General features: G+C 46.9%; 1 protein-coding gene, 1 non-coding gene and 1 pseudogene across 4 annotated transcripts in view; all 3 read left to right on the top strand.

Annotated features, from left to right (window-relative positions):
* Nucleotides 1-26,996, top strand: part of IGF2BP1 (insulin like growth factor 2 mRNA binding protein 1) — a 58,698-nt gene extending 31,702 nt beyond the window's left edge. Inside the window, exons 5-15 of one of the 3 annotated variants that reach the window (XM_003278750.2) lie at nt 3,383-3,446; nt 9,902-10,183; nt 11,706-11,840; nt 13,130-13,252; nt 13,999-14,134; nt 15,192-15,314; nt 15,749-15,868; nt 16,775-16,849; nt 17,674-17,805; nt 18,044-18,157; nt 21,204-26,996. In XM_003278750.2, the coding sequence (XP_003278798.1) occupies nt 3,383-3,446; nt 9,902-10,183; nt 11,706-11,840; nt 13,130-13,252; nt 13,999-14,134; nt 15,192-15,314; nt 15,749-15,868; nt 16,775-16,849; nt 17,674-17,805; nt 18,044-18,157; nt 21,204-21,296 (1,397 nt within the window). In that variant the 3' untranslated portion in view covers nt 21,297-26,996. The remainder of the gene's footprint in view (nt 1-3,382; nt 3,447-9,901; nt 10,184-11,705; nt 11,841-13,129; nt 13,253-13,998; nt 14,135-15,191; nt 15,315-15,748; nt 15,869-16,774; nt 16,850-17,673; nt 17,806-18,043; nt 18,158-21,203) is intronic. The other 2 variants (XM_012503662.2, XM_003278751.2) reach the window with 2 other exon arrangements.
* LOC115833586 lies at nt 7,776-7,879 on the top strand. The gene has a single exon (XR_004028968.1). It is a non-coding gene; the product is annotated as a U6 spliceosomal RNA (small nuclear RNA).
* Nucleotides 8,562-8,856, top strand: LOC115833577 (annotated as a pseudogene).
* Nucleotides 26,997-27,448: the final 452 nt, after the last annotated feature.

The following is a 27,448-nucleotide window of genomic DNA, read 5'->3' as shown; positions in this document are numbered from 1 at the left end:
TTTGTGGAAAGGGGCAAGCTATAAATGATTATAAATGATGAAAACCTTCACCCACCCAAGAGTAAACTGCTGAATCTATCAAACACATTCTAACCTGCTCTAATCCTGTAGCTTGCCTTTTATCTTAAATGCCAGGATACAACAGGACTCACTGATAACTACTGCCCAGTACTGTTCACAGTTTAGAGTAACGAATAAGTTACTCCTGGACAAACAGTAAGATTGAGCAGTGGCTTGGGAGCAAGTGCATGCTGAATTTCACTGAGAGGTGTGTAAGGAGTCAACACTAGTTTAAATTTATCCAAGTCTCACTAGGAAGCTGTAACATACCCTGTCTGGAAGGATATCTGCAACCTGGAGAGAACAGTGTGGGAAATGTTTGACTTTGTTGGACAGTAGAGAAAGTCCTTGAGTCTACTCAAAAGTCACTTTGTGAGTGAGGTCCATTCTTTCTACCCATCCCATCCTCTTTCATCTGATTTATTATTATTATTATTTGAGATGGAGTCTCGCTCTGTCACCCAGGCTGGAGTGCAGTAGTGCGATCTCGGCTCATTGCAGCCTCCACCTCCCGGGTTCAAGCGATTGTCCTGCCTCAGCTCCCAAGTAGCTGGTACTACAGGCACCCACCACCATGCCCAGCTAATTTTTATACTTTTAGTAGAGATGGGGTTTCACCATATTGGCCAGGCTGGTCTCGAACTCCTGACCTTGTGATCTGCCCGCCTTGGCTTCCCAAAATGCTGAGATTACAGGAGTAAGCCACTGCACCTGGCCTCATCTTATTTATATTTTTCCATAGCAGTCATCACTGTCAAATATTCTGTAGAACTTGCTTATTTATTATGCTTATTGTTGTCTCTCCGTAAGCTCCACAAATGCGGAGGTTTTGTTGGTTTACTACTGTATTTCCAGTCACTGGAAGATTGTTCTTGCAGAAGCTTCCTTACCACTGAGGAGGGAGAGACCTACTGATGAAGGCCAGAGCACTTAAGAGTGGTCTGGGGCCTAGCGTGGTGGCTCATGCCTGTAATCCCAGGACTTTGGGAGGCTGAGATGGGAGGAATAGCTTTAGCCCAGGAGTTAAAGGCTGCAGTGAACTCTGATTACGCCACTGTACTCCAGCCTGGATGACAGATTCTTTGCACTGAAGTTTGTGACCAAGTGCCTTATCTATCCTCAGTGTTTTGGGGGCAGAGGCTTAATCCACCCCATGGTTGAGCAAGCCCAGGAGACCCAAATTCACAAGACATTGATATAGGAGAAAGAAGGTGTTAACTTTATTTGTTTGTTTGTTTGTTTATTTATTTATTTATTTTAGAGACAGAGTCTAGCTCTGCCTCCTAGGCTAGAATGCAGTGTGATCATAGCTCACTGCAGCCTCAAACTTCTGGGATCAAGTGAGTCTCCTGCCGCCTCAGCCTCCCAAGTAGCTGGGACTACTGGTGTTTACTACTGCACCTGGCTGAATTTTTTTTTTTTTTGTCAATTTTTTGTAGAGACGGGGTCTCCCTATGTTGCCAGGCTGGTCTCAAATTCCTGGCACCACCTTCTGAAGTGATTCTCCCACCTCAGACGGTTAATTTTAATAATTGTAAGTGAGAAATATGTTTCCAGACTGCTTGGGATTCTAATGTCAGCTTGCCAAACCATTTTCCTAGTTAGAGCCAAGAATTTTGATGGGATCAATGGCTAGCATCCTGAGGCTACAATGGCCACATCCAAGACAGGAAATCCTTTCCCCTGGAAAACATGCAAATTATTTTTTTTCTTTCTAGACTTCTACAGCCATTCCTGTCAGTCCATTTAGCTGGATTTTTTTTTTTTTTTTTTTTTTTGAGATAGAGTCTTGCTTTGTCACCCAGTCTGAAGTTCAGTGGTGCAGTCTCTGCTCACTGCAACCTCCGCCTCCTGAGTTGAAGCAGTTCTCCTGTCTCAGCCTCCCAAGTAGCTGGGATTACAGGCAGGCACGACCACACTTGGCTAATTTTTGTATCTTTGCAGGCCATTTCTTGGGATGTTTACTTACATAAATTGCTAATCTCATTCAGCGTGTGTTGATTTTTAACTAGTTTACAACTTTTTTTTTTTTTTTTTTTTTTGAGACAGTCTCGCTCTGTCGCCCAGGCTGGAGTGTAGTGGCACGATCTTGGCTTACTGCAACCTCCACGTCCCGGGTTCAAGCGATTTTCCTGCCTCAGCCTCCCAAGTAGCTGGGACTATAGGCCCATGCCACCACACTCAGCTAATAATTTTTGTAATTTTAGTAGAAATGGGTTTCACCATATTGGTCAGGCTGGTCTCAAACTCCTGACCTCAGGTGATCTACCCACCTTGGCCTCCCAAAGTGCTGGGGATTACAGGTGTGAGCCACCGCTCCTGGCCAACTAGTTTAACTTTCTAAGGGGAATTTACTCCCAGGTTGTGTGTGTGTGTGTGTGTGTGTGGAGGTGGGTAGTAGTGTTTGCCTTGCTGTATAGCCTTGTTGTACAACTGCTGATAGGGCGGCTACACCCATTTGTATATCCACTTTCTTGGGAACTGGCTGAGGAAATTACAAAAAGCGAGAAGGTAAATTTGAATTTTCTTTCTTTTCTTTGTTTTTCTGAGACTGGCTCTCACTGTGTCACCCCGGCTGGAGTGCAGTGGCACAATCTTGGCTCATTGCAACCTCTGCCTCCCAGGTTCAAGCGATCCTCCCACCTCAGCCTCCTGAGTAGCTGGGACTACAAGGGTGCACCACCACGCCAGGCTAATTTTTGTGTTTTTTGTTAGAGATAGGGTTTTGCCATGTTGACCAGGCTGGTCGCCCAAGCTCAAGTGATCTGTCTGCCTCTGCCTCCCAAAGTCCTGGGATTACAGGCGTGAGGTACAATGCCCTGCCTGGTAAATTTGAATTTTCTGGTAGCTCCCTTGAAAGGGGAAATTTTTTTTGCCTTTTTATTCAAGTTGGAGTATCCGCTAGGTGTCTTTTTTTTTTTTTTTTTGAGGCGGAATCTCCCTCTGTTGCCCAGGTTCGGAGTGCAGTGGCATGATCTCGGCTCACTGCAACCTCTGCTTCCTGGGTTCAAGTGATTCAAGCAGTTCTCCTGCCTCAGCCTCCCCAGTAGCTGGGACTACAGGCACGTGCCACTACGCCCAGCTACTTTTTGTATTTTTTAGTAGAGACAGGGTTTCACTGTGTTGGCCAGGCTGGTCTCCTGGGCTCAAGTGATCCGCCCGCCTTGCCCTCCCAAAGTGCTAGGATTTGCAGGCGTGATCTACCGTGCCTGGCCTGCCAGGTGTCTTCTTGATCTCAAAACGTGGAAAGCTGGAGTTGGGGATTCATTGATTGGGCCTCCAGATTTCCCTGCTCTGATGCTATCCTCCCTTTTCTCTGCAGTGAACACCGAGAGTGAGACGGCAGTGGTGAATGTCACCTATTCCAACCGGGAGCAGACCAGGCAGTGAGTGGGCTGGAAAGTTGGGCTGGGGGTGGTGGGGGGGCTCTGTGAAGGGTGGTGTGAGCCTAGTCCCACTTTTTCCTCAGGGGATCTAGGCAGGCTGGGGTCCCTATCCAGGGTTCTGATATTAGCCTCAGCCAAACCCAGAATCTTACATAAAAGGTTTCTTCAGGGGGTCTCCTTCATGTCCGTTGTTTCAGGGATCTCAAAGGCTCAGAAACATAAAGATTGATAGCAAAAATACATAGAAGGGAGGGCGCCAAAGCCCTCCCAGAGAAGTGAGAAATCCCTTGCGGAGAAAATTTCCCCCGCTGATAGGTCCCTGGTTGCTTCAGGACCTTAGAGTCCTTTGCTGTGTTTATGGCGCCATCTAGTGATAATGAGGGGGAACTTCGGGGTTCAAAAAAGATTCCTCAACCTTGGGATGCTGGGACATTTTATTGCAGTGATGGTCGTAAACCTAGCTGGTGATAGTTGTGGGGTCCTTTTAGTCCCATCGCACCCACAATTTTAGCTCCTAGCCCTTTGGTTGAGCGATTATGCTTCTCACTCGCTGTTACAGACAGACTATACATTTTGCACATTACTCATTTATGTTAATATCCGAGCCTGTTACACGATTTGCCACATTTTGCTTTGGGCTTTCTTGCTTCTTCAACGTGCCGCCTTCTCCAATCTAATAATACTTTGTAAAATCCTACCTCTTATTCAAATACCTACCATTTTCTTTTAAATACCTCCTGGGCTCAGAATTTTCTAGAGGTTCCTACTGCCCCTTATGGCCACTAGGGTTTGGCTTTAAAGCTTATGTCAACAGTTGTTCATTCTCTCCTGCCTATTGTTGCCATGTTCTTGTGTTTTGGAGACAAGTCTCACTCTGCCACCCAGGCTGGAGTGCAGTGGCATGATATCTGCTCACTGCAACCTCAACCTCCTGGGCTCAAGCAATCCTCCTACCTCAGCCTCCCAAGTAGGTGGGACTACAGACATGCACCATTATGCCCGGCTCATTTTTGTATTTTTTTGTAGAGACAAGATTTCACCATGTTGCCCAAGCTGGTCTCGAACTCCTGGGCTCAAGTGATCCGCCTGCCTTGGCCTCCCAAAGTGCGGGGATTACAAGCTTGAGCCACCTCGCCTGCCCTTTGTTACCTCGTTAACATTTCTGGTTTTTTTTTGGAGACTGAGTCTTACTCTGTCGTCCAGGAGGCTGGAGTGCAGTGGTGCAATCTTGGCTCACTGCAACCTGCGGCTCCTGGGTTCAAGCGATTCTTGTGCCTCAGCCTCCTGAGTAGCTGGGACTACACGTGTACACCACCATGCCCAGCTGGCTAACTTTTTTTTTAATCTTTTAATTTTTATTTTTTTTTTTTGAGAGGGAGTCTCACTCTCTCACCCAGGCTGGAGTGCAGTGGCGTGATCTTGGCTCACTGCAACCTCCACCTCTCAGGTTCAAGTGATTCTCCTGCCTCAGTCTCCTGAGTAGCTGGGATTACAGGTGTGGACCACCACACCTGGCTAATTTTTGTATTTTTAGTAGAGATGGGGTCTCACCATGTTGGCCAGGATGGTCTCGAACTGACCTCAAGTGATCCACCCACCTTAGCCCCCCAGAGTGCTGAGATTACAGGAGTGAGCCACTGTGCCCAGCTGCCTTGTTAACATTTCTAACCAGTGTCAGCCTTGGGAATGGATGATGCTTGTGCCCTCCCTTCAATCTTATTCAGCCCCATTTTACAGACATACCAAATATACTGAGACTCTAGTCTCCAAGTGGTAAGCAAGCCATTCTGTCTCCAATTCCTACGTCTTTGCCACAGGTAAAAAAATACATATATTATTTTATTTTTTGAGACACTCTCTCCCTGTTGCCCAGGCTGGAGTGCAGTGTTGCAAACACAGCTCGTTGCAGCTTTAACTTCCTGGGCTGAGGGAATACTCCTGCCTCAGCCTCTAAAGTAGCTGGGATAACAGGTATGCACCACCATGCTGGGCCAATTTAAAAATTTTTAATATTTAGAGATGGGAGTCTCACTGTGTTGCCCAGGCTAGTCTCAAACTCCTGGCTTTAGTGATCTTCCTACCTCAGCCTCCCAAAGTGTTAGAATTATATCATGGTTTGCCATTTTTTTTTTTTTTTTTTTTTTGAGATGGAGTCTTGCCCAGGCTGGAGTGCAGTGGTGCAATCTCTCTTCACTGCAGCCTCCACCTCCCGGGTTCAAGTGATTCTCCTGCCTCAGCCTCCCAAGTAGTTGGGACTACTGGACTACAGTTGTCTGCCACCATGCCCAGCAATTTTTTGTATTTTTTAGTAAAGACGAGGTTTCCCCATGTTGGCCAGGCTGGTCTTGAACTCCTGACATCAGGTGATCAGCCCACCTTGGCCTCCCAAAGTGTTGGGATTACCAGCATGAGCCACCACACTTGGCCTTTTTTTTTTTTTTTTTTAAACCCTCAAAATCTTTCAAAATGCTGTCGGGCTTGGTGGCTCATGCTTGTAATTCCAGCCCTTTGGGAGGCCGATGCAGGGCAGATTGCTTGAGCTCAGTAGTTCAAGACCAGCCTGGGCAATATGGCAAAACCCCATCTCTACAAAAATTACAAAATATTAGCTGGGCATGGTGGCACATGCCCAGCAGGTTGAGGTAGGAGGATTGCTTGAGCCTAGGAGGTGGAGGTGGAGGTGGAGGTTCCAGTGGGTTGAGATCATGCCCCTGAATTCTAGCCTGGGTAACAGAGTAAGACCCTGTCTCAAAAACAAAAAACGAAAAACCAAAAACACAAAACTTTTCAAGATGGAATCCACAGAGGTAGATTCAACCAAAGGAGGTGCGAGACTTAATAGGTGTAAAAATGACAAATCCCTTAATTTATTACATGTTTTCACTTGTGATTGTCACATAAATCCCGTAAGATATGCAGTTTTGGCTGACATTGACAAGTTGATCTTGAGGAAATGCAGAAAAACCTTAACAGTCTTGAATAAGAAGAACAAAGAAGAATTAAACTCCCAAATTTTAAAACTTAACATCAAACTACGGTAATCAAATTAGTGTGGTACTGGCATCAGGATAAACATACTGATCAATGGAATGGAATTCAGAGCCTAGAAAAGCCTTTACGTTTATATCGGCTGGTTTTTGTTTTTGTTTTCACACAAAGTGCTAAAAAGACAGTTTATTAGGAAAGATAAGGTGTTTTCAACAAATGATGCTGGGGCAGTTCGATGATACCCACATGACAAAAGATGGATTTGGACTTACACTTTACACTGAACACACAAATTAATTCAAAATGGATTACAGACCTAAATGTATTAGCTGTAAGGTAGGCAGGGCACAAGTATCAGTTTCCCTTTACAGTTGATGAGACTTAGGTCTAGACTAGGTTGTAAGTTTCCTGCTTCATGTAGCTAGTGAGCAATAGAACTAAGATTGGAATACTGGTGTCCTAACTCAGTTATCTTTGTCCTGGGAGCCTGGGCAGACGCGGATGCGAGGTGCGCTGGGAGGTGGCAGCGGTCTGGGGCAGTGGCCTGCGGTGGGTAGGCTGGGACCTCGCAGTCTCCCCACACGCACATGAGGCCCCACCACGTGGCGCCTTCCTGCGGGCGTACACCTGCAGCGGTGGGGGTGGCTGGGACACCTGGGAACGGGGATGCCCTGCCCTCCGAGGTCTCCCCTGGGCGGCCACCCGTGCCATTTTCTGGGCTGCTCGCCTTCTAGAAGTTCCTGCAGGAAGCTGGTGATGTGGTCTCCCCGACCCGGGCCCGCCCCCCACCACTTTGCTGGAGGGGGAGTCAGATTCCAGCCGGTATACGTAGCAGCAGCTTGGTGGCAGGCGATAGGAAAATGGGCAAAAGCCCCAACTGGCTGGAAGGCAACCCCGGGGGCTGGACCTCCTTGTGGGAGGGCCCGGGACTGCACTAGGCGGGAGTGGAGGCCGCGGTTCCAGGCTGGTCTCGGCCTGGTAATAATTTCACACCCCCAGCCGGTCACTGTTTAAGGCACTGTGTACCATTTTACTAACTTAATCCTCACGGTGGCCGCATTTCCCAGGTGGGCCAACTGGTGCAGGGTTGACTGGAAGCGACCGGCGTAGAGCTTGGCAAGTATATAGCAGGTAGTAAATGGCTGCCAGCGGTCATTTTGAAAGTTGGCTTTGTGAAGTGTTGGGGCTGCGGCATCTGCTGGTGATGTGTGGTATTACAGCCCCGCGCTGGCGGACCCCACTGGGTTGGGGAGGGTTGTGAGATTGTGGCCCCAGAGCCAAGTGGGCAGTTAGGGGTCTCTGGAGACTCTGGAAGGAGAGGTGGCACAAAAGACAGCGGAGGTGTTCGCTTCGGCAGCACAGATACTAAAATTGGAACGGTACAGAGATTAGCATGGCCCCTGCGCGAAGATGGCACGCAAATTTGTGAAGCGTTCCATCAAAAGAATGAATAAATAAATAAAGACAATGGGGGACTGCGGAGGAGCTAAAATTTCGAGACTGCGTGTTTGTTTTTTTTTTTGTGCACCAGCAGCTCATTAGAAGAGTTCCTCAATTGCTGCTTCTCCACCCGCCGTGATGGCGTTCGACCTGGCAGATTAATTTAATAACTCTGATGGGTTGCCCTGAAATTTGAAAACCAATGCCTTGGGCCGGGCGCGATGGCTCACACCTGTAATCCCAGCATTTTGGGAGGCTGAGGCGGGCGAATCACCTGAGGTCGGGAGTTCGAGACCAGCCTGACCAACATGGAGAAACCCCATTTGTACTAAAAATACAAAATTAGCGGGGCATGTTGGTGCATGCCTGTAATCCCAGCTACTCGGGAGGCTGAGGCTTGAACCCAGGAGGTGGAGGTTGTACTGATCCGAGATCATGCCATTGCACTCCAGCCTGGGCAATGAGCAAAACTCTGTCTCAAGAAAAAAACAAATCAAAACAAAACAAAAAACAGTGGCTTAAGCAAAGGCCACAAGAAAGAATTGAGATCAAAGAGGAGTGTGTGCCATGGCTATGGAGGGGTTTCAGTTGTGAATCATGAAATGTCATGTAAACCATTTCAAGCATTTCAAGGAGTTTGAATTTTATATAAAAAACAATGGGAAGATGCTGCAAGTTTTAAAGCAGCATCTCAGACATGTTGAAAAAGATGTTTGGATCCCTAAAATAATGAGAGAAAAGGCCAGAGAGAGGTGTTGTGAACAACTTCAAGATTTTACCAAATGTTGCAAGAACTCTGGAATCCTTACGGTAGGAAAATGCTGGAAAGAAAATTCTCTACTGAAAGGACGTCTAACTGCTCACCATAATGATCCAGACTTTTATGAAGAATGCAAAATGGAATACCTGAAGGAAGGAAGAATTCAGAAAAACTGGAATTTCTACAAAGAGAAGGCTACAGAAACTTCCCATAAGCCTGTAGGCAAATATTCAAATGATACTCAGGAACTCTAATATTCATGGAAGTCATTTATAGTATAAATTTCCTTAAATAATGGACTCAAGAATGTGTGTTTGCTTTATCCTAATTATGGAAATACTATTTTTTTTTTTTTTTTTTTTTTTTTTTTGAGACGGAGTCTCGCTCTGTCGCCCAGGCTGGAGTGCAATGGTGCAATCTCGGCTCACTGCAAGCTCCGCCTCCCAGGTTCACGCCATTCTCCTGCCTCAGCCTCTCTGAGTAGCTGTGACTACAGGCGCCCGCCACCACGCCCGGCTAATTTTTTTTTTGTTTTTTAGTAGAGACGGGGTTTCACCGTGGTCTCCATCTTCTGACCTCGTGATCCGCCCGCCTCAGCCTCCCAAAGTGCTGGGATTACAAGCGTGAGCCACTGCGCCCAGCCAGGAAATACTAATTTTTATCTGAAATAAAGATCTTTTATTTCAAAAACAAAAATAAACCCCACACTTAATTAGGGCAGGATTAACATTTGAATTCTACATGTATACATTTCAATCTCCTTTGACCTTGGTTTCATCATCTCTAAAGTTAGGATTATGTAGTAGTTAGCAGTTGGTTTCCTCACCCTGTAGTAGGGATTCCTCAATCTGGAAAGTGTATGTGTTAGCTTTGTGGAGCCTCTTCAGGTCTGTGGTATGCTTTCCAATTGACATGGGAGTACTTTGAGATCTATGGCTTGCTCTTCCTTTTTAGGCTGGCAGAACCCTATACTCTCTATTGGACTGGAAGCCCATTTCTCTGATGGTTCCAGTGGGAGGCCTTTGTGAACAATAAATCCCAACTAAGTGTTAGGGAACACTGTATTTATTTACATTTCCTTTGAAGTCTTTGATGCCATTTAGACTGGAAAGTTCTGAAAAATGGAGGTGGAGGTAGTGGGCAGGTGACTATCTCCTTTTCTTTAGTGTGTTCCAAGCTGTAACTTACTAGAGTGCTTTGGCCAAGAGAGCATCTGGTATGATTGGCATGGATCGGAATGACCTGTAGACTCTCACTCTGTCCCCAGAGCCATCATGAAGCTGAATGGCCACCAGTTGGAGAACCATGCCCTGAAGGTCTCCTACATCCCTGATGAGCAGATAGCACAGGGACCTGAGAATGGGCGCCGAGGGGGCTTTGGCTCTCGGGGTCAGCCCCGCCAGGGCTCACCTGTGGCAGCGGGGGCCCCAGCCAAGCAGCAGCAAGTGGACATCCCCCTTCGGCTCCTGGTGCCCACCCAGTATGTGGGTGCCATCATTGGCAAGGAGGGGGCCACCATCCGCAACATCACAAAACAGACCCAGTCCAAGTGAGTCTTGGCTCTTGGGGAATGGAGGCTGGGTGCTAGGGAACAGTGGTTGGTACCTAAAGAGGCCTCCTGGAAGCATGCTGGGGACATCAACATTTACCTTTTAGGAAATGTTGCCTGGAGCATTCAGGGGTCACTGCTTCCAATACCAGCCTTCTGGGAAAGGGAGGGCAGATAGGGAGGGAGAATGGGTCTGGGGTGCTAGGCCACACACTCGTATTAGCAAGAGAGGTTCTAGAATTCCTCATGTGAAGTTTCATAAAAAAAAAGTCTTCAAGCAAACCTAATTTTGATGAGTCAGCCACTCAGTGCTGTGTGATTTCATGACCACTTAGTGTGGTAACAGGGCTGGCCAACCTGTCCAAAATTAGGACTCTCATAATTGTGTCCCATCTCCCATTCTGCCACTGCGACCTTCTTTTCTTTAATCTTTTTTTTTTTTTTTTTTGAGACAGTCTTGCTCTGTCGCTCAGGCTGGAGTGCAGTGGTGTGATCTCGGCTCACTGCAACCTCTGCCTCCCGGGTTCAAGCGATTCTCCTGCCTCAGCCTCCCGAGTAGCTGGGATTACAGGCGCACGCCACCATGCCCAGCTAATTTTTGTATTTTTAGTAGAGACAGGGTTTCACCATGTTGGTCAGGCTGGTTACGAACTCCTGACCTCGTGATCCGGCCGCCTCAGCCTCCCAAAGTGCTGGGATTAAAGGCGTGAGCCACCGCACCCGGCCTTTTCTCTAATCTTTATATCTGATCAGTGTACTCAGTGGCAAAGAACAGGTCATATTATGTCCTTATCATAGTAAATCTTGTTATTTACTTTGAGTTTGGGGCACTGTGTCTTCTTTTTATATTTGTTTCAAGGGGGACATACGGAATTCAAGCGGAAATGCAGCTTTGGAGCTGTGGGCTGGTAATTCCCACCCCTGCATTTGTGTCATAGGCTGTGTTCTTGTCCTCAACCACTGCTTATTTATTTATTTATTTATTTATTTATTTATTTTTATTTTATTTTTTGAGGCAGAGTCTTACTGTGTCACCCAGGCTGGAGTGCAATGGTGTGATCTCAGTTCACTGCAACCTCCTGCTAGGTTCAAGCAATTCTTGTGCCTCAGCCTCCTTAGTAGCTGGGATTACAGGTGTGCACCACCACACCCAGCTAATTTTTTTGTATTTTTAGTAGAGGCGGGGTTTCACCATGCTGGCCAGGCTGGTCTCAAACTCCTGGCCTCAAGTAACCCATCCGCCTTGGCCTCCAAAAGTGCTGGAATTACAGGCGTGAGGTACCGTGCCTGGCCACCAACCACCTGTAGATTGAGACACTGCTGGTCTGAGACAGAATCCAGAGTAACAGACGGGTCATATTTCTCCAGTCCTTTCATTGCCATTCCCAAAGTTGTACTTGATTGTCCTTGTTCCAAGAAGAGCAGGTTCTATGCCTTTGACCGAGGAGGGGTAGTGGGGTGGGAGCCTGAAGTACTGGTATCACTGGGGACAACTAACCAGCCTTGTCCTTGTGGCCCCCAGGATAGACGTGCATAGGAAGGAGAATGCAGGTGCAGCTGAAAAAGCCATCAGTGTGCACTCTACCCCTGAGGGCTGCTCCTCCGCTTGTAAGATGATCTTGGAGATTATGCATAAAGAGGCTAAGGACACCAAAACGTAAGTCTCCAGCTTTTCTTGGATCTTCAGGGATTGCTAGTCCAGTTGAGCCTCCCCAACTCAACTTTCAAGATTTTATACAGACACATAAGAAATACAGTCAGCAATTGCACAAAAAGATGTAAACTGAGAAAATCTTTCTTCTATAGGACTTTGTCACTTAAGCTGGAGTACAGTGGCATGATCTCAGCTCACTGCAACCTCTGCCTCCAGGTCTCAAGGGATCCTCCCGCCTCAGCCTTCTGAGTAGCTAGGACAACAGGCATGCACCACCACGCCTGCCTAGTTTTTTGTGATTTTTGTAGAGATGGGGTTTTGCCATGTTACCCAGGCTGGTCTTGAACTCCTGGACTCAAGTGACCCACCCAGCTCAGCCTCCCAAAGAGCTGGGATTACAGGCGTGTGCCACCACACCCCACCCCTTCTTATTCCTGTTGTATGACCTCTTAGAAATTCTGTGCACTCACAGGTGTGTGTATATTGTGTATGCGTGCCTACATGTATGGATATGTGTGCCTGTGTGTATTCGTGTGTGTGTGTGCACATGTGTTTTAGCTCAGAGAGAATCACACTGAACAGGCTGTTCTATACTTTTTTCATTTTCTGTATCAGCACATATATTAGTACATATGGACAGACCTCATTCTTTTTATAGCTGCATAGAATTCCACAGTATAGCTATTCATAGTTCATGTAATCAATCTCCTATTTCTTGATGGGTGTTTAAATTGTTTTAAACTTTTCCTTATCAGAAAACAGTGATGCAAGGAATCTGCTTACACATGTTCCTTTACACACTTGTGCTGTTTAAAATAGCTTTATTGGCTGGGCACAGTGGCTCATGCCTCTAATCCCAGCACTTTGGAGGCTAGGAGTTCTAGACCAGCCTGGGCAACATAGTGAAACTTCACCTCTACAGAAAATAGAAAAATTAGCTGGACGTGGTGGCCTGTGTGTATAGTCCCAGCTACTCGGAAGGCTGAGAAGGGAGGATCGCGTGAGCCCAGGAGGTCAAGGCTGTGGTGAGCCTTGATAGTGCCACTGCATTCCAGCCTGGGTAATATAATAGAGTGAGGCCCTGTCTCAAAAAATAAAATAAAGCAAATTGGCTTTATTGATGTTCAATTGATGTGTAATAAATCATACATATTTTTAAAGTATGCAGTTTGATAAGTTTTGAGATGTTTTACTTGGAAATGCCAAGTCTGGGGTGGCATGGTGATTGAGTCTTCATGATGCCCACAATTGAAGGAGCTCTTGTCTTCCACTTCTTCCTTTGTCTTCCCAAGGGCTGACGAGGTTCCCCTGAAGATCCTGGCCCATAATAACTTTGTAGGGCGTCTCATTGGCAAGGAAGGACGGAACCTGAAGAAGGTAGAGCAAGATACCGAGACAAAAATCACCATCTCCTCGTAAGGCTGTCTTCTATTTTTCCCTATTTATGAGTGGGGTATGCATGGGGGCCAGAGTCAGTATTTCATCACGGAACCTTGACATGTGCTTTTTTAAAATGGATGCTCTTTCTGCCTCTTGAAGAAAAACAGTCGAAGTGGTAAAGAGCATTTAAAAAATCCCTGTAAGGACTGGATCTGCCCATTCCCACTGCCATATGGGGTGGGGGTGTTGTAAGGTGCTGCCTCTACAGTCCACGTCCAACCACATCACAGCCCTCTTTCCCTGTGGCTCGTGGACAGTCTGCAGCTAGGAGCCAGGGACTCAGGGCTTTAGGCTTATCTGTCAGTGTGAGAAGTGACCTTGGCCCTTTTCTGTCTGTGGTGGGCTGCTCCTGCAAGCAGTGTGCTTCTTCGTTTCATCAGAGACTAACCTGTGGGCAAAGTAATTGCTCTTGTCCAAAAAGGTATAGGACATGGATTATGTAGAATCAATGGGGAAACTTGGAGGCACAACCGTAATCTGAGATTGGATCCATTGCTAACAGAGGAGTTGAAGTTAGGTATTGTCATCTCCCTCCATCTTACTCCCTGCCCTGGTTACAAACTGGGAACACCAAAGACTGGAGTTGCAGAGTTATTTGCCAGAAGTTGAATAGGCTGCAGAAATGGTGGGCCTATGACTCAGCTGGCCTCTCGTCTTTGTTCCTGCCGGGGCCTGGTCCTGGCCTGCCAGTGAAAGGACACGACTCTGCTCTTTCTGCCAGGTTGCAAGACCTTACCCTTTACAACCCTGAGAGGACCATCACTGTGAAGGGGGCCATCGAGAATTGTTGCAGGGCCGAGCAGGAAATAATGAAGAAAGTTCGGGAGGCCTACGAGAATGATGTGGCCGCCATGAGCGTGAGTGCTGGGTAGTACCCTCTGCTTATCTTTTCCTGAGTCTTAGCAACAACAACTTGTGGGGTGCAGGGTGATGGACATGTGCCCTGTGCCTTGTGGCCTTGGAGCTTTAGTTGATGCTTTTGGACTTCGACTGTCAGAAATAGTATTTAAATAGTATTTAATTAGCAAGGATTCTTCACCTGGTTCCTAGAGTAGGGGTCCAATCTTGGGCTTTGAGTCCTGTGATTCCAAGTATGTGTACAATTTGTGTTTGTGTGCACTTTATTGAAATGGGGGGGGGGGGTCCATCATTTTCATCTGATTTTTATTTTATGATTTTTGAGACAGGGTCTTGGTCTGTTGCCCGGGTTGGAGCACAATGGTGCAATCATAGCTTACTGCAACTTTGACCCCCTGGGCTCAAGGGATACTCCTGCTTCAGCCTCCCAAGTACCTAGGAAACTACAGGTGTGCACCACCATGCCCAGCTAATTTTTAAAAATTTTATGTTTTGGAAACAGGGTCTTGCTGTGTCACCCAGGTTGGTCTCGATCTCCTGGGCTCAAGCGATTCTCCTGCCTTGGCCTACCAAAGTACTAGGATTATAAGCATGAGCCACTGCACACAACTCATCTGATTTTTAAAGGAGACTTGGGGTTGGGGTACAGGACCAAAAATGTTTAGAACCAGAGTCCTAGAAGTCAAATGGAGCTCTGTCTCCACGCCTTTTTCTCATACAGGGGGATTATAGTACAGTGTCATGGGTCTATCGTCTGTCTCCAGCAATCTGAACAGCCAGAGAGGAAGGACTCCTGAGGGTGTGTAACTGTTTGGCATTTCTGGTTGCAATTGCTAGCCGTTAGTCCAGTGAGAACATCATATCACTTAAAATTCCACACCCGAAGTATGTAGGTGAGAGTGTATGAAAAGCACAGAATAGGCTTTTGTGCAAAAGTATGTAATTCATGGTTTTGGCCCACTTCCCCCTGGGGCTACTTGCCTTTTGTACAGCCAGGGTCACACACGAGGCCCTGTCAGGGTGTGCTGACTCCTCCTCCTCACCTTTCTTCCCCAGCTGCAGTCTCACCTGATCCCTGGCCTGAACCTGGCTGCTGTAGGTCTTTTCCCAGCCTCGTCCAGCGCAGTCCCGCCGCCTCCCAGCAGCGTTACCGGGGCTGCTCCTTATAGCTCCTTTATGGTAGGTGGAAGATCTTATTACACGGGACCCCTGGGCCCATATGTGGCCTCCCTTAAGGGGGACCCAGCATGCTATGGGAGTTGGATGCTTGGCAAGTTTGCAGGGAGAGGGAAGGAAGGTCTCAGAGGCGTCCCTCCTCTCCAGTGCTCCTAGCCACTGGCTCTGAGGCTCCCAAATGTCTGCCTAGAATGCTCCTGGGGCATAGACAGCACCGTTCCCTCACTCTTTCCTGGCCTCTTCCGTTTTCCTGGCCTCTTCCCTTTAGCCCTGCTGGGCATAGGAAGAACTAAAGAGCTCACAGCATCCCTTGGCAGCCCATGGTGGCGGTTTGGTGCCTGTACTCTTTCCTCCTTGAGAATGCAAGGCAGGGGAGTGGAGGGTTTCTGGGCCATGCTACTTGGGCCCCCTGGTAATAACGCCCCCTGTCCTGGCAGCAGGCTCCCGAGCAGGAGATGGTGCAGGTGTTTATTCCCGCCCAGGCAGTGGGCGCCATCATCGGCAAGAAGGGGCAGCACATCAAACAGCTCTCCCGGTTTGCCAGCGCCTCCATCAAGGTGATCTGCTCTGTGGGTCGTCCTGTTTCTGGAAAGGGAGGGGGCTCTGCTTTTATCACTCTGCACTTTCTCCCATATTCCCCCTACTCATTTGGGAATTCTGTGTGTCATGTGAGGGACCTTTCCCCCATGGAATCGAAGTCCTCTTTGTTTTTGACCTTGCTTGGTCCCCATGGGATGGCTTCAGTGCTTCTGGGTTTTCAGGCTGGGCAGGGTCAGGGTTATAACACAGAAAGAGAACTTAGGTTCTAACACAAATCGACTTGGGTTCAAATCCAAGATCCACCTCATCACCCCTTCCCCCATTACACTATATGATCTGAGCCTCACTTTCCTAATCAGTACAATATTATGAAGCTATGCAGCCAAAGCCCTTCGCTCACGTACTAACACCAAGTAAGTGTTAGTTGTCTGTCACCTTCCCTGGCCAAGGTCCAGGGGAGAGAGAAGGGAGAATCTGTCATAGTGAAACAAGGATGCTGTTAAGTTTTCACAAACCTAAATCCAGTTGCTTTAGTTGTCTTAAAAGCTTTGAGCAAAAACCTTGATTGTTCTCCAGTGGAGGTGCAGTCACTGCCCTCTATCCGTTGATCATTTCATTTGTGTCCTTGCCTGTTGGCAAGACTCCACTGAAACCTCTCTGGGAGATTGGTAGGTGGAGGGGGCCGGAGGCCCTACTTAGAAAGTGTCATTGAAGCCAATCCTTCTAACTGAGCACCTCTGCCCTCCTAATAATTCTGGTGTGCAGGCGTAATGATGTGGGCTTCAGGGTCTTTGTTCTTCCTTCCCTAAGTCTTCAGAATGGGTAGTTGGGAGTAAGGGTGGTAGAAGGGGAACTGGATGAAGTGGACATGGTGGGGGTCTTCCCATAGAGGGTCCCTCATTGACTAGCTTTTTGCTTTTTAGATTGCACCACCCGAAACACCTGACTCCAAAGTTCGTATGGTTATCATCACTGGACCGCCAGAGGCCCAATTCAAGGTTTTGGTCTTTATTGTTTTCCAAGCTGAACATGGAGGAATTGAGGTTGGGTATTTCCCCTGAGGTAGGAAAAAGGCTGGGGCAGTTTCCCATTAGCTGTCAAGTCCTCATCACATCTTTAAGCCTTTCATGCAGGATAAAGGGCTGCAGAGCTATTTTCAAATTGACATCAAACTGGATTTCTGTTGACTTCATCTTCCCTTTTTAAGGTCCACAGAAGAAGATGGGAAGGAAAGAAGTCTGAGGGCATCTTATTTGCACTCTGCCGTCATTTCTAAGGAAGGCCTTTAATGCCAAATTCTCATCTTTTATGTCCCCACTAAATCCTAAGGTTCTCAAAATTCTGATCAGACAGCCAAAAAATGAACCATCAGTTAGCTTAACCTAACATATGTGAAGATAGAGGACTGGGACAGCTCTCTGGGCCACTGGAGAGTCAGACAGGCCTGCCCTTTGTGTGACTTGATTAGTTGCCATTCAGGGCCTTGAAATGCTGGTCAGTGCCACGTCCAGACTCCATAGGTCTGGTTTGTAGCTTGTGAATTAGATTCCTCTGGGAACTATTTTTTCCCTTAGGAAGTGTTTATTCAGTTACTCATAACTCATAATCTCCACCCAGGGTCTCCAGTATGATAGCTAAGTGGAAGGAATGCTGACAAGCTGCCCACCTCAGCCTTGCCCTTCACCTGCCTTAGATGGTTAGCCCGCCTAGGATGGGGAGGGCCCGTTGGCCAGAAAATATGGGCTGGAGCTTCCTTTTTCCCACTTTTCCCTTTTGTCACAGGTATATGAACCACTGATTAACAATTACCTCCTCTTCTCAGGCTCAGGGAAGAATCTATGGCAAACTCAAGGAGGAGAACTTCTTTGGTCCCAAGGAGGAAGTGAAGCTGGAGACCCACATACGTGTGCCAGCATCAGCAGCTGGCCGGGTCATTGGCAAAGGTGGAAAAACGGTGAGCTGTGAGGGCCAGGTTGAAAGCCCTGGGCCTTGGTCTCCAATCTCAGCAGCTCTCTCTGGCCTCCTGTACTGCTCAATCTCAGGACTCCTGATTTGCTCATTTACTTGATTCTACTCCCCAAGCTCAGGTCCTGACTCTTCCAGGTTCTCCCTACTAGTCACCCTGGCTCCTCCCTCCAACCCCACCCATGCTTTCTTGATGGCACCCTGAGCTCCTCTCTGGCCACCCCCAGGTGAACGAGTTGCAGAATTTGACGGCAGCTGAGGTGGTAGTACCAAGAGACCAGACCCCTGATGAGAACGACCAGGTCATCGTGAAAATCATCGGACATTTCTATGCCAGTCAGGTACATATGGTGCTCCCCCATAGCGGGAGGGCTGCAGGAGCACAGGGAGCAGAGAAGCAGAGACTCCAAAGGTTGACCTTCATGACCTTGACAAGTCATGGGGCCTCAGCCACATCTGCCTGCCTCTGGGCTAGGTTATTGCCCTCTTTCAGGTGCAGAAGTGGGATGTGTAGATGACATATTCCCTCTTATTACTCTCTAGGGAAAGTAATTTGACAAGTTTAATGTACATATATTGTATATAACATTTTATATATATATACCATATAAAAATAACATATATAACATTATATATATAAATAACATATATAACATTATATATATATATAAATAACATTATATATATATGTTCTACGTTAGTCCCTCCCTAACCCCTTTCTGCACTGGTTATGAAAGAAGATTGGTTTTGTTCATGGAATAATAACAGTACTAACACCCTGGATTGATGCATTTTTGAAATGTAGTCCCTCTGCCTTTCGCAGAATGGCTGTTCTCTCCCTGGTTTCTGCTCCTCCACCCTCCCATTCCTTTCCCAGAACTCATCATTGCCGTTCAGCACTCAGACAGGCTCCAGAGCATGGAACGGAAGGCCAATATCAGGTTCAAATTTTGCTGAACCTCAGCAAGGCAAGCAAACAGGTGGTTGGCAGCTAATGGTGTTTTCCTAAAGTCTTAAATCCATCAGTGTTAGAACTGGAAAGGAACTTTGGAGACTGTTGATCACAGTTCCTACAATTCATAGAGGATATCCAGATCTTAGCAGGCTTGTGGTCTGCTGGGGCTGCTAGAGCAATTGGGGCAAACTGGCTCTTGGTTTTTTGGCTTCCAGTGCCATATAGTATAGCATCAAGTATGAAGGTTTTGGAGCCAGGGAGCTTTGACCTCAAACTTCATATACATAGCCTTTCTGCTATGTGACCTTGGATAAGTAACTTTCTCTGATAACCCTTTGAGAAGTATTAATAAGAGGCTTTAGTTACATCTCAACTATATATATATATATATATATATATATATATATATATATATACACATACATACACAAAGTATTAATAAGAGCCATAATAATAATAATATCTAAGATTTATCGATGCCTTTGATATACCCAGCACTGTTTTATGTGGCCTATGTATATTAACTCATTTAATTCCCACAACAATTTCATTTTATAAATGAAGCTTAAGAGGGTAAATGTGAATCTTTAATTCAGCTGTTTTTTTTAAAGAGAGTAAATGATACATCCAAAGATGCATAAAGCCAGGATATATTAATATTAAACACTGAAGCAATTTTAGCTGATCAGAACGAGAATTAAATGAAAAGCTCTGTAAAACATCAAGCCAGGGTTGATGGAGTTGGACCTCTTATTGACTTCCACATTATTTTCCCAACCTAGATCAACTTCCTCTTTTTTTTTTTTTTTTTTTTTTTTTGTGACAGGGTCTCGCTCTGCCATCCAGGCTGGAGGGCAGTGGTGTGATCACAGCTCATTGCAGCCTCTACCTCCCAGGCTCAAGTGATCCTCCCACCTCAGGCCCCCCAAGTAGCTGGGACTACAGGCAGGTCCACCATGCTCAGCTAATTTTTGTATTTTTTTGTAGTGATGAGGTTTCACTGTGTGGCCCAGGCTGGTCTCAAACTCTTGGACTCAAGCGATCTCACTGCCTCAGCCTCCCAAAGTGCTGGAATTACAGGCATGAGCCACGACGCCCAGCCTCAGCTTCCTCTTTAACCAGGAAAGGAAGCACTCATTTATGGAAAGGAGACATTCTGGTCTTCATTCTATGAAGTGAATCCCATTTTGCAGTTGATTTCCTTTATAAAACTTTATTCTTAGGGAAGAACCTTTTAAGAAGAAAATAATAAAAGATTTTGTATTTTGTCCATTTTCACAGTGAAGCTTATGTATTTATGCTTTTTGATTAACCCATATCTGGACTTTATTTTTTATTTTTACCTTTTTTTTTTGAGACGGAGTCTCGCTGTGTTGCCCAGGGTGGAGTGCAGTGGCACAATCTTAGCTCACTGCAACTTCCGCCTCCCCTGTTGTAGTGATTCTCCTGCCTCAGCCACTCAAGTAGCTGGGATTACAGGCGCGCGTCACCACGTTCGGCTAATTTTTGTATTTTTAATAAAGATGGGGTTTCACCGTGTTGGCCAGGCTGCTCTTGAACTCCTGACATCAGGTGATTCACCCACCTCAGCTCCCCAAAGTGCTAGGATTACAGGCATGAGCCACCGTGCGCCTGGCCATATCTAGACATATTATTCCTTTTCCTGGAGTATTAAAATGAAGCGTGGATTTGTGATGATGTCTTCTAAGTTATGACCCTCTACAACGGGGTCCCCAAACCCCGGGCCAAGGACTGGTACTGGGCTGCACAGCAGGAGGTGAGTGGCAGACGAGCGGGCATTACCTCTTGAGCCCCGCTTCCTGTCAGATCAGGGCGGCATTAGATTCTCATAGGAGGGTGGACCCTGTTGTGAAGTGCTCGAGGGATGCGCAGTGCATGTGAAGGATCTAGGTTGCATACTCCTTATGAGAATCTCCTGCATGCTGATTTGAGGTTTCATCCTGAAACCACTTCCCCACCCCCACCTCCATCTGTGGAAGAAAAATTGTTTTCCATGAAACCAGTTCCTGGTGCCAGAACAGTTGGGGACCACTGCTCTACAATGTGTGATGTATTTCTGCCTAGAAACTCTAGGCATTCTGTTTTGGGTTTGGTAATGTTTATCAACTTTGTCAAGTTTTAAATTCTGATGAATGGATTGATACTGTTTCTACTTCCTTCATGTCCCCCAACCCCATCTCCCACTTAACACCTACCACGTTTGCTGTATTTTCCAGGGGATACTCAGGCTCCGCTGGAGGCAAAGAAATATAAGGTCAACCCAACCCTCATCCTTCCTCTTTATCTTTCTTCTGAGTCCTGTGTGACCTGTTCTGTTTATTGCCTGTGTCTGGAACTGATGACCTCTCTTCCGTGGAAGGCTGTCTCCTTGGAGGTCCTCACACCCACGCTCTTGCCTTTTCTTGCTGCAGATGGCTCAGCGGAAGATCCGAGACATCCTGGCCCAGGTTAAGCAGCAGCATCAGAAGGGACAGAGTAACCAGGCCCAGGCACGGAGGAAGTGACCAGCCCCTCCCTGTCCCTTCGAGTCCAGGACAACAATGGGCAGAAATCGAGAGTGTGCTCTCCCCGGCAGGCCTGAGAATGAGTGGGAATCCGGGACACCTGGGCCGGGCTGTAGATCAGGTTTGCCCACTTGATTGAGAAAGATGTTCCAGTGAGGAACCCTGATCTCTCAGCCCCAAACACCCACCCAATTGGCCCAACACTGTCCGCCCCTCGGGGTGTCAGAAATTCTAGCGCAAGGCACTTTTAAACGTGGATTGTTTAAAGAAGCTCTCCAGGCCCCACCAAGAGGGTGGATCACACCTTAGTGGGAAGAAAAATAAAATTTCCTTCAGGTTTTAAAAACATGCAGAGGGGTGTTTTAATCAGTCTTAAAGGATGGTTCATTTCTTGACCTTAATGTTTTTCCAATATTCTTCCCCCTACTTGGGTAATTGATTAAAATACCTCCATTTACTGCCTCTTTCTATATTTACACTAATTGTTTTATCTTTATTGCTACCAGAAAAAAATGCGAACGAATGCATTGCTTTGCTTACAATATTGACTCAAGGGAAAAGAACTGTCAGTATCTGTAGATTAATTTCAATCACTCCCTAACCAGTAGGTGCAATAGGGAATGAAGAAGAGGGGAAAATGGGGAGAAAGATGGTTAAGATACATAATAATCCACGTTTAAAAGGAGTGCCCTTGTGGCTGATCTATGCCAGATCACCATCTTCAAATTGGCACAACTGAAATTTCCCCACTCTGTTGGGGCTTCCCCACCACATTCACGTCCCTCTCCTGTGTAGGTTTCACGTTATGTCCAGGTGCACATAGGTGGTATTGAATGCTCAGCAGGGTAGGGGCTGACCACTGTCCCTGATTCCCATCGTTCTCAGGCGGATTTTATATTTTTTTAAAGTCTATTTTAATGATTGGATATGAGCACTGGGAAGGGGACACTTAACTCCCCTTGATAAAGTCTCAGTTCCATGGAGGACTTGAGTGGCCCCAAAGGCTGCCACGGTGCCCTCACCCCAGCCCATGTGCTCCCATAAGGGCTGGTTCCTAGAGGCAGGGGTTGTGGGGCACTCCCAGCCACGGCACTGTTTCCTTGGTGGTGGGACTTAGAACCCAACCCTGAGCTCCCGATAAAGCTAAAGTCCATCATCTGGCAAATTCAGTAAATTGGAGAGTACTTGCTTCTGTTTGTATCTGAGAGGAATTTTTAACTGACGGCTTCTGTCTCCATGAACCATCATCAGCATGATGAAAGGTGTGTCTAAAAAACAATTCAGAATACCAGCAGCATTGTACAGCAAGGGGTAAATAAGCTTAATTTATTAATTTACCAGGCTTAATAAGATCCCATGGAGTGTTTAGCCCTTGTGGGAGACAGGAGCCATCAGTTAAATGAGGTTAGGCCTCTCCTCCTAATATACTGATTGACAATGCATATTAGCCAGGTAATGCACTTTAGCTACCCTGGACAATGCTATCAAGTGTGCTGGGAAGGGAGGAAGGCCTCTCTACATATGGAAAAGCCCATGCGTGGAGTTCCCCTCCTTTCAACATTGCAACAACAGTAACAACAGGACAACCGCAACATGTGGGCGTAGTCAGGCAATGCTGTGTGCGAAGTAAACTACCTCAAGGTATGAAGTTACCTCAGCAATTATTTTCCTTTTTGTTCCCCCCAACCCCATTAAAAAAAATTTTTTTTTGATTTTTGTTTTTTTGCGGCTTGCTGATATTTTATATAAAAAAGAAAAGAAAAGCAAAAGAGAAGCTGATAGTCTTGAATATTTTATTTTTTTAATGAAAAGAAAAAACAAGAAAGTTATGTTTCATAATTTCTTACAACATGAGCCAGTAACCCTTTAGGAACTCTCTATGGAGAACAGGCCTGGTGGGAAAGGTTTTGGGGGCTGCCCCCTTAGGAGGAGGCTCAGTGCTAAGAGGGAAGGCCCAGGTTTGAGAGAGCCCAGAGGGGCAGAGCCCAGAGCCTTGTTTGGCCCTGATCTCTGACTTCTAGAGCCCCAGCTGCTGGCCGCTGCTGGAATATCCTACCTGATAGGATTAAAAGGCCTAGCAGAGCTGGGGGCTCTCAGTGGTTAAACAATGCCCAACAACCAGCCACCTGGCCCTTGGTCTCCTCTCTTTCCTCTTTTGGTTAAACAGCATCTCAGCCAGCTTTTCCCACCAGTGGTGCTGTTGAGATATTTTAAAATATTGCCTCCGTTTTATCGAGGAGATTAATAATAACTAAAAAATATACCCTTTAAAAAAACCTATATTTCTCCATCTAAAAATATGGGAGCTGAGATTCCGTTCATGGAAGAAAGACAAGGCCACCCTCTCGCCCTCAGAGAGGTCCACCTGGTTTGTCATTGAAATGCTTTTCATTTTTTTTTTTTTTGTTATTGTTTCATTTCAATTCCGTCTTGCTATTCTTCTTAATCTGTATCCATAGATCCAAGGGGCAAACAGATACTAGTTAACTGCCCCCACCTCTGTCTCCCTGTCTTCTTTAGATCGGTCTGATTGATTTTAAAAGTGGACCCAAACTTAGGGAATTCTTGATTTAGGGTGGCTGGTGGCAAGGAGGGGCAGGGGATATGGGGACGTGACTGGGACAGGTTCCTGCCTTATCACTTTCTCCCTAGGACATTCCCTTGTAGCCCCCAGAATTGTCTGGCCCAAATTGAATAGAAGCAGAAAAACATTTAGGGATCACATCAGGCCAGTAGAATTAAGCCTCTCCACTTGTCCCATAAAAAGGGTCTCCCAGCTTTCCATCTCTGGCTCTATGTGCTTTATCCCAAAACAAAGCAGATAACGTTCAGACGTCGGCCATTTAGTAATTTAAAGCGAATTTCCAGCAGCAAGCATGCTTTGATATCTGGTTCAGACTATCATCAGGAAGAAAAAAAAAAAAATCCCACAGTACCTGAAATGTGATTGTTGCAGTGTTCAGTTTCCTTGGGGGCCTGCTCCCTTCACACCTTGAGCCCAAGTCCTTTTCCATTGTCTGATTCAGCTCCCAGAAGAGACCAGGAAGTGTGTGGCAAGGGACTGGAAAACTTCACTTGCTTGGATTAGGCAAGGCTCCACTCATTGTTGATATTTGCCCAGCAGGAAAATCGTGTAAGTTAAACCACCAGAAAGCAAAAGGAGCATGGTTTGGTGGTTAAGGTTTAGTGGGATGAAGGACCTGTCTTGGTGGGCCGGGCCCTCCTGTGCCCTGTAGGCTAGGTCTTAGGGCAACTCCTTGCCCTCCTGCTCAGCACCTCCATTTCCCCATCCTTGGTGAGATAACAAGCTATCGCGAAAAGCACTTGGGAGATTTGGATGATTTGAGAAGAGTGACTTAAAAAAAAATGCTTCTGTGCTCTAAGATATATATGTGTGTGTGTGTGCTACATATATATTTTTAAGAAAGGGCCATCTCTTTAGGATATATTTTTAAATTCTTTGAAACACATAACCAAAATGGTTTGATTCACTGACTGACTTTGAAGCTGCATCTGCCAGTTACACCCCAAATGGCTTTAATCCCCTCTCGGGTCTGGTTGCCTTTTGCAGTTGGGGTTGTGGACTCAGCTCCTGTGAAGGGTCTGGTTAGGAGAGAGCCATTTTTAGGGACAGGGAGTTTTATAGCCCTTTTCTACTTTCCTCCCCTCCTCCCAGTCCTTATCAATCTTTTTTCCTTTTTCCTGACCCCCTCCTTCTGGAGGCAGTTGGGAGCTATTCTTGTTTATGCCTCACTATTGGCAGAAAAGACCCCATTTAAAACTCAGAGAACACTGGAGGGGGGATGCTCTAGTTGGTTCTGTGTCCATTTTCCTCTGTGCCAAAGACAGACAGACAGAGGCTGAGAGAGGCTGTTCCTGAATCAAAGCAATAGCCAGCTTTCGACATACACCTGGCTGTCTGAGGAGGAAGGCCTCCTGGAAACGGGGAGCTAAGGGCGAGGCCCTTCCCTTCAGAGGCTCCTGGGGGACTAGGGTGCGGTGTTTGCCAAGCCAAGGGGTAGGGAGCTGAGAAGTTGGTCCGTCGGCTCCTGGTTGCACTTTGGGGAAGGAGAGGAAGTTTGGGGCTCCAGGTAGCTCCTTGTTGTGGGACTGCTCTGTCCCCTGCCCCTACTGCAGAGATAGCACCGCCAAGTTCCCTTCAGGCCTGGCAGACGGGCAGTGAGGAGGGGCCTCAGTTAGCTCTCAAGGGTGCCTTCCCCTCCTCCCAACCCAGACATACCCTCTGCCAAACTGGGAACCAGCAGTGCTAGTAACTACCTCACAGAGCCCCAGAGGGCCTGCTTGAGCCTTCTTGCTCCACAGGAGAAGCTGGTGCCTCTAGGCAACCCCTTCCTCCCACCTCTCATCAGGGGTGGGGGTTCTCCTTTCTTTCCCCTGAAGTGTTTATGGGGAGATCCTAGTGGCTTTGCCATTCAAACCACTCGACTGTTTGCCTTTTTCTTGAAAACCAGTAGAAGGGAAACAGCACAGCCTGTCACAGTAATTGCAGGAAGATTGAAGAAAAATCCTCATCAATGCCAGGGGACATAAAAGCCATTTCCCTTCCAAATACTCAATAATTTAGATGCAGAACATTTCTCTGTATTCAGACTTAGAGTAACACCAGCTGAAAACTTCAGTTTCTTTCCTTTGGATACATAAGGCTTCTCTATTGGGGTACGGGACAGGGAGGAGGCCTCATGTCTGAAGGGTGATTTAGGGGCGAGAGCCCCAGCCCTGACCCTCGGCCCTGTGCACCGCTTTGGGGCACAGTCTGATGGCGCCTTTGCTGGCGCCTTAGTATGGTTGACTCCGGATGGACAAAAGAAAAAAATTTTTTTTCTTGAATGAAATAGCAGGAAGCTCCTCGGGAGCATGTGTTTTGATTAACCGCAGGTGATGGATGCTACGAGTATAAATGGATTAACTACCTCAATCCTTACAGTAAGATTGGAACTAAGGGCAGGGACTCGTGCATAAGGGTATGAATCCCAACCAGGACAAGTGAGCTGAGGCTTGTGCCACAAAAGGTTTGTCCTTGGGGAACAGGCAGGCCTGCCAGGATCCCCCCCATATCGATTGGGCTGGGAGGGCTGGCCGTGAGGTCCCCACTTTCTGCTTTCCTTGCCCATGTGTCACCCCTTTGGCCTCCAGCTTGTCCCTCTCTCACTTTCTATAGCTTTGTTGGACCAGATGGTGAGGAAAGGAATGGCCTCTTCCCTTCTAGAGGGGCTGGCTGGAGTGAGACCTGGGGCTTGGCCTGGAACCCACCACATAGCCCCAAAGTCAGGAAGCCTGGGGAAGCCAGAGCTGAGACCTCTTCAACAGGGTTTCTTTGAGATCCTACACCTCCATTGGGCCCTTTTTCAGTCTTCAAGGGGGGCCCAGTTGGCTCTAGAAGGAGAAGAGGTGAAGCAGGATCCTTTGCCCTGGGGGAGTCTGAGGGCCCGGTCCTTGGACTCATTCAGGCTGTCTTTGTAGTTGGGGGAGTTCCACTGGGCGATCCCAGCCCCTCCCCACCCACCCTCTAATGGACCTCCTCATAGAAGCCCCATTTCACTTTTGTTTTATCTACCTCTTAGCAAAACAATAGATAAATTAGGTAGTGGCAACTCCACTTGCTTAGGTTAGGGGGGGAAAAAGATTTCTTTTTCCAAAGGAAAAAATATTACCTTGAGAATACTTTCCAAAAAATAAAATAAAAAACCAAAAAAAAAATTTTTTTTTTAAAAGAGGGAGACATTTTCCAGTGACCACTGGATTGTTTTAATTTCCCAAGCCGTTTTTTCCCCCGTAAATAAGTTTCACTCTGGCGATTTTCTTCACTTGTTTAAGATAACGTGCTAGCTAGTCTAACAGGTAACAGCTTTCACAGTCTGCCCCTGGCTTGTCTCACCCCATCCCCCACCCTATTCCTGCCAGTGAGTCCTTCCTGTGCTTCTCTCCCTTCTCCCCTCCCAGCCAGCTGACTTCAGTCACCCCCGTCCCCCCTCCCCCGCCAATAAGCCCCCCCAGGAATAAAGGCTTTATTTTGGGGATGCTTAAGTCTTGACTGGCACTTCCCTGCTGTGGGGACTGGGGAGCCACTTGTAACATTTCTGTGCAGATTTTATGTTAGCCACTGCTATGTAAAAGCACGTTCAAAATGAATT

This window comes from Nomascus leucogenys, unplaced genomic scaffold (genome assembly GCF_006542625.1).
Source record: "Nomascus leucogenys isolate Asia unplaced genomic scaffold, Asia_NLE_v1 Super-Scaffold_258, whole genome shotgun sequence".
NCBI classification, from domain to species: domain Eukaryota; kingdom Metazoa; phylum Chordata; class Mammalia; order Primates; family Hylobatidae; genus Nomascus; species Nomascus leucogenys.
The sequence above is the reverse complement of the archived record's forward strand: the minus strand, read 5'-3'. Positions and strand labels throughout refer to the sequence as shown.